The 5,771-nt window shown below is 38.8% G+C and overlaps 1 protein-coding gene across 1 annotated transcript; it reads left to right on the top strand.

Moving 5' to 3' along the window:
• Positions 1-779: 779 nt before the first annotated feature.
• LOC149173773 (uncharacterized) lies at positions 780-4,921 on the top strand. Its single transcript, XM_089428005.1, has 2 exons — positions 780-4,098; positions 4,189-4,921. Exons 1-2 carry the CDS (start codon positions 1,269-1,271, stop codon positions 4,635-4,637), a joined length of 3,279 nt encoding a protein of 1,092 aa, XP_089284131.1. The 5' UTR covers positions 780-1,268; the 3' UTR covers positions 4,638-4,921.
• Positions 4,922-5,771: the final 850 nt, after the last annotated feature.

The following is a 5,771-nucleotide window of genomic DNA, read 5'->3' as shown; positions in this document are numbered from 1 at the left end:
ACATAACATCAAATAATCTAAAAATATATATATATAACAAACTAATATCAAAACTCAAACCAGATATCACTTTTTATTAAACAAACTTAGATATTGATGCTCATTAACACTACTCTAGAAATATGCTAAAAACCTCTCCCCATAAACACAAACATGAGAATCAACCTCTAATATTTATTTTCTTTTATTCTTAACTTCTAAACCATCATTTTAAATATATAATATCAAAATTTTAAACATTCACAGATCATTCGTAAATCCCTCATATTAACACCACCTTAGTGACGTAGCAACATGTACCCTCTCTCACAGCGTGATTTGCACGCAAAACAACTGGACGTTTGTTTTTGTCTTTTTGGGGGGTTTCCTAATATCTAGAATCTCCTTGACATTTTTCGTGTGCCTGAATTTTTCAACTGAGTGCTGGTCTTCATAGTGTTGGGACTTAGAACATCTTGACTAGAGGTCTGTGAAATTAGTCACCTCTGCATCCGTCCAAAAGTCACGCACCAATAGTTCTAAGTTAAGCTGACCAGGCAAGAGTTTTTGGACGATGGGAGGCCTGTTTGCCGTGTAGTTGGAGCAGGGGATTGATAATGGAGAACGATAGCGAATCCTATTGAGGTGCGCGGTGTACACGCTAGATTTGTAGAAAAATTAGCGGCCCTCCAAAAGTCACGCACCAATAGACAATAGAGAAGACGACCCCGCGCAAGATATTATCTTGCCGTGGAGTTGGAGCAGGCCCTCCAAAAGTCACGCACCAATAGTCAATAGAGAAGACTATCTGCGCAAGATATTATCTTGCCGTGGAGTTGCAGGCCCTCCAAAAGTCACGCACCAATAGTCAATAGAGAAGACGACCCGCGCAAGATATTATCTTGCCGTGGAGTTGGAGCAGGCCCTCCAAAAGGCTCGCACCAATAGTCAATAGAGAAGACGACCCGCGCAAGATATTATCTTGCCGTGGAGTTGGAGCAGGGGATTGATAATGGAGAACAATTACACTATTCCTTTTGGGAATCCTATCGAGGTGCGCGGCATATACGTTGTTATAGTGAATGGAAAGCGGTCTGAAGAGATTTGTGGAAAAAATAGCAGACTAGACGATTTCAACAACTTTTTTCCAAGATTAAATTTCTTCTCCTTTCACATTTTCTATGAATTCGAAGTTAGAAATGAATCTATGCGTCTATATAAGCAATCACAATGGTTTTCTGAGCCATTGTGTTTGTTGTGTTTCATAGATCATTCTGTTAGAGAAGGAAATGATGGATACCTGTTACGTCCCTTCCCTTTTCTGGTGGTGCCTCCTACTCTTCTTTTATTCCATTCTCTTTCTCAATCCTTTTGTGTTTTCCACACTCGCCCATTTCTCTAACAGTCACCATCCTCGCCTCACCAATGCTTCCGATCAACACGCTCTGCTTGCATTCAAGTCTGCAATCACATATGATCCCTCCCAGTCCTTAGCCACGTCTTGGATGCCAAATGTTTCATTCTGCCAGTGGAGGGGCATCATATGCAGCAGGCGCAGACAGAGGGTCGTTTCGCTGAATGTTTCCAGCATGGGATTAGAAGGTACAGTCTCTCCCTTTCTCGCCAATCTCTCCTTTCTTACAATACTCGACCTTCACAATAACAGTTTGCAAGGTCACATTCCCTATCAATTGGGAAACCTCTTTCGGTTAAAGATGCTTCGTCTGTCTCTCAATCAACTCCAAGGTTCCATTCCGCCCACTTTGGGTGGATGCCGCAGTTTACGAAACTTGAGTATATCCTATAACAGTCTCATAGGAAACATTCCCGCGGAACTATGCATTCTCCCCAAGTTGCAATTCTTTGTCTTAGGCGATAACAATTTGACGGGTACAATCCCAGCCTGCTTGGGAAACATATCTTCTTTGCACTACATAGAACTGCTTGACAACAACCTTCACGGGAGTATTCCTTCCGAATTGGGCATGCTAAGGCAGGTGAGAATTATGTATCTGCAAAGTAACAATCTTACTGGACAAATTCCATCATCCTTGTCCAACTGCACCAATCTTCTAGAGTTGGATATCTTTGATAACCATCTCACCGGACAAATTCCATTATCCTTGTCCAACTGCATCAATCTTCGAGCTATGGATGTATCTTATAATCAGTTGACTGGTCACATTCCAGTGGAGTTGTGTAGCAAGAATACTGTTTTGATGGACCTCTATCTGGATTTTAATCAGTTGAGTGGCAGCATTCCTGCTTCTCTCTTCAATTGTACCAAACTTCGAGTGGTTGAATTAGGGTATAACCAGCTCAGCGGAGTAGTGCCCATGGAGCTCGTTAAGTTGACGCAGCTCCAGGTGCTAGAATTATCACATAATCAATTGGTTAGTAACAGCAGCACGAGTTTTCCGATACTTACCGCTCTTACTAACTGTTCCACCCTGCGAGAATTGGATTTATCTTATAATCATCTCACTGGACGTCTGCCCTTCTCCATTGGCCACCTCTCTGCAAAAATGCATTTCATAGACTTGGCCCAAAATAAATTAATAGGAGAAATACCTCCACAGATTGGAAATCTAACTAATTTAAATTTCCTTGACTTAGAGGAGAATTTTTTGACAGGGGCAATCCCTTCTTCACTTAATATGCTTCAAAAGTTGGAGAGTTTATATATGGGATCCAACAATTTACAAGGAAATATACCTGTGGATATCGGGCAACTCAAAAGCTTAGGGCTTCTAGCACTATGGGGAAATAATCTCTCTGGAAGAATTCCAGATTCTGTTGCCAACCTCCAGGAACTAGAATATCTATCTCTTGCTCAAAACCAGTTATCAGATAATATACCTGCAAATCTAGGAAAATGTACAAAATTATTACTTTTAGACTTATCATACAACAGGCTTAGTGGGCACATACCTCCAGAGGTTGCAGGACTTGCAAATTTAGCTTTCTATTTCAACCTTTCAAACAATTTATTACATGGTCCCTTGCCTTCTGAACTAAGCAAGATGACTATGCTTCAAGCTATAGATATTTCTGCAAATCAGTTAACTGGTCACATTCCAAGTGCACTTGGAAATTGCAAAGAACTAGAATATCTAAATCTTTCCTATAATGCACTTGAAGGTCCAATTCCAGTTTCACTTGGTGAACTTCAAAGTCTTCAAGACATGGATTTCTCTTCTAACAATTTGTCAGGTGGAATACCCATGTCATTGGAAAATCTCAAAATGCTCCACCACTTGAATTTTTCTTTCAACAAGTTGTCAGGAGAAGTCCCAAAAGGTGGAGTTTTCAAAAAGCTTGGTGCCACGGCATTTATGGGAAATCTTGGTCTTTGTGGACCTTGGGTAAGTTTGTCACCATGCTTTTCTAATGAACATAAAAGTGTTTGGCACCTGAAACGAGTTGTCATACTTGTTGTTGCAATTGTAGCCACCGTTGGATTGTGTTTGTTTCTAGGAATCATGTGGAGACGAAATTGCAAGAGACATATTCCTAGAGAGGCTGAGGCAGCCTTAAATGTGTGGCATCGGAGAATTTCCTATGCAGAGCTCATTACTGCAACAGATGACTTTAGTGATGCCAACTTGTTAGGAGTTGGTTCATTTGGGAAAGTGTACAAAGGTGTTCTGGAGGATGGCACAGCCATCGCTGTCAAGCTTCTTAATTTGGAAAATGAAGGGGCTCACAAGAGTTTTGATAGGGAGTGCAAAGTTTTGGGTAGAGTAAGGCATCGGAATTTGATTAGAGTCATAACCTCTTATTCAGACCTCCAAATCAAAGCTTTGATATTTCCATTGATGCTAAATGGAAGCTTGGAGAAGTGGTTATATCCAAATGGCGGAGAACAAAGTAGTTTAAGTTTGAGTCAAAGGTTGAATATAGCAATAGACATTGCACAAGGCATGGCATATCTCCATCACCATTGTTTTATGCAAGTGATCCATTGTGATTTGAAACCCAATAATGTGCTTCTTGGTGAAGATATGACTGCATATTTAATAGACTTTGGCATTGCTACCATATATTTTGCAAATTATGAAGAATCGGCTTTCACTTCCACAAATGCACTCAAAGGATCTGCAGGGTACATTCCTCCAGGTATCATTTAAATTAAGCAATGTCATGCATTTCTTATTTTTATTGAACATTGTGAACTAGAACCCTTAAATCGAGGATCTATGAATGCAGAATATGGAATTGGCAGACAAGTTACAACAAAAGGTGATGTTTATAGCTATGGAATAGTGCTATTGGAGATGCTCACTAGAAAGAAGCCCACCCATGACATGTTTGTGGAAGGACTGAACTTGCAAAAATGGGTGGGTAGTGGTTTTCCAAACCAACTAAAGGAAGTGGTGGACATGGTTCTGCTTAGGAGGATTAGTACATACACTGAAGAAGATAAAGATCTCAGTTGCCTTAGTCAATTGATTAAGGTGGGATTGCTTTGCACAAAAGAATCTCCCCAGGAACGGCCTACTATGATGGATATTCTGCACACATTGCAAAACATTAAAGACACTTTTTTGAGCTGTACTACCATTCCAAAATTCCAGTCAGATATAACACATTTATTGCCTAGTACAAGTACTCCTCTCGACAACTCTGGTGAAGGCCAAAGTTCTTCAACATTCTAGAGAGAGTGGTGGTGGAATAACTGATATATGAAGTGGTTTGCAACTTTGCATCCATTGTCATTAAGTCTACAAGTACTCCTCTCGACAACTCTGGTGAAGGCCAAAGTTCTTCAACATTCTAGAGAGAGAGGTCGTGGAATAACTGATATATGAAGTGGTTTGCATCCATTGTCATTAAGTCTATTTAGTTTGAGTCTTAATCCACTTTCCTTCTTTGTGTGGGGCTGCATATGAGTGTGAACAATAAAGTTAGATCTACTATTAGATCTACTATGAATGGTGTTTTGGAAATGTTTTTATTTTAATAAAATTTAACTGATATATGAAGTGGTTTGAATTCATTGTCAGTAATTCTATCTAGTTTGAGTCCTAATCCACTTTTCTTCTTTGTGTGGTACTGCATATGAGTGTGAAAAATGAAGTTAGATCCACCATGAATGGTGTTTTCTAAATGTTTTCATGATTATAAAATTTCCTATCTTATTTTAAGAAAACTTTATATTCAATATCCTTTCTAAATCTATAATTAAATGCATTACTTTCTTGTCTTACTAAATACATCCTAACTTCTTATTTTTTATAAAACTTTTTATAGGTATGGGTGGAAAAGTCTATGTTCAACCTTTAAAGGGTATCCTAACAAGCATAAAGAAATGTCAATGGACGCACTTCTATGGCAATTGAGATGAGCTTTAGGCAATTACAGTCTACAGATTTTATCGTACCCCATCTTCAGAACACTACTACCAGAATGAATATATGGAAGACATAGCTTTTCTTCCTTTCAGTGGTCAAGTAAAATTCATTTTCTTTTAAGACTACAATATTAATAAAATATATGTTTCATATTTCATGATTTCACCCTATGTGCAAAGTTCTATTACTATTACACTTTTTATATTAGGGCTTTTTTATGCCTGAACTCAACCAGCATGAATTGCCTTTCCATAATAGGAACTGGTACCTTATGTTACAGCCTTTGCTTCTGCATATTTACAAACGGTTGCTAATATGAATGAATTGAAAGAGAAGAAATTGAGCCAGTTTTGCTTCACTTGATAACATCAAAACCATACCATAACTTTGGCACCTTGAATCTTGCACATCTTGTTGTCATAATGTGAATCACGAATG

Source organism: Pinus tabuliformis, chromosome 4_2, assembly GCF_031772625.1.
Source record: "Pinus tabuliformis cultivar Carrire ecotype Pingquan chromosome 4_2, CPIR1, whole genome shotgun sequence".
Classification (NCBI taxonomy): domain Eukaryota; kingdom Viridiplantae; phylum Streptophyta; class Pinopsida; order Pinales; family Pinaceae; genus Pinus; species Pinus tabuliformis.
The sequence above is the reverse complement of the archived record's forward strand: the minus strand, read 5'-3'. Positions and strand labels throughout refer to the sequence as shown.

Excerpts from the sequence above, each read along its gene's own strand:
- LOC149173773 (XM_089428005.1), top strand. The coding sequence starts at position 1,269 with ATGATGGATACCTGTTACGTCCCTTCCCTTTTCTGGTGGTGCCTCCTA. Across the intron at positions 4,099-4,188 it reads TGCAGGGTACATTCCTCCAG|AATATGGAATTGGCAGACAA; the intron begins GTATCATTTAAA and ends CTATGAATGCAG.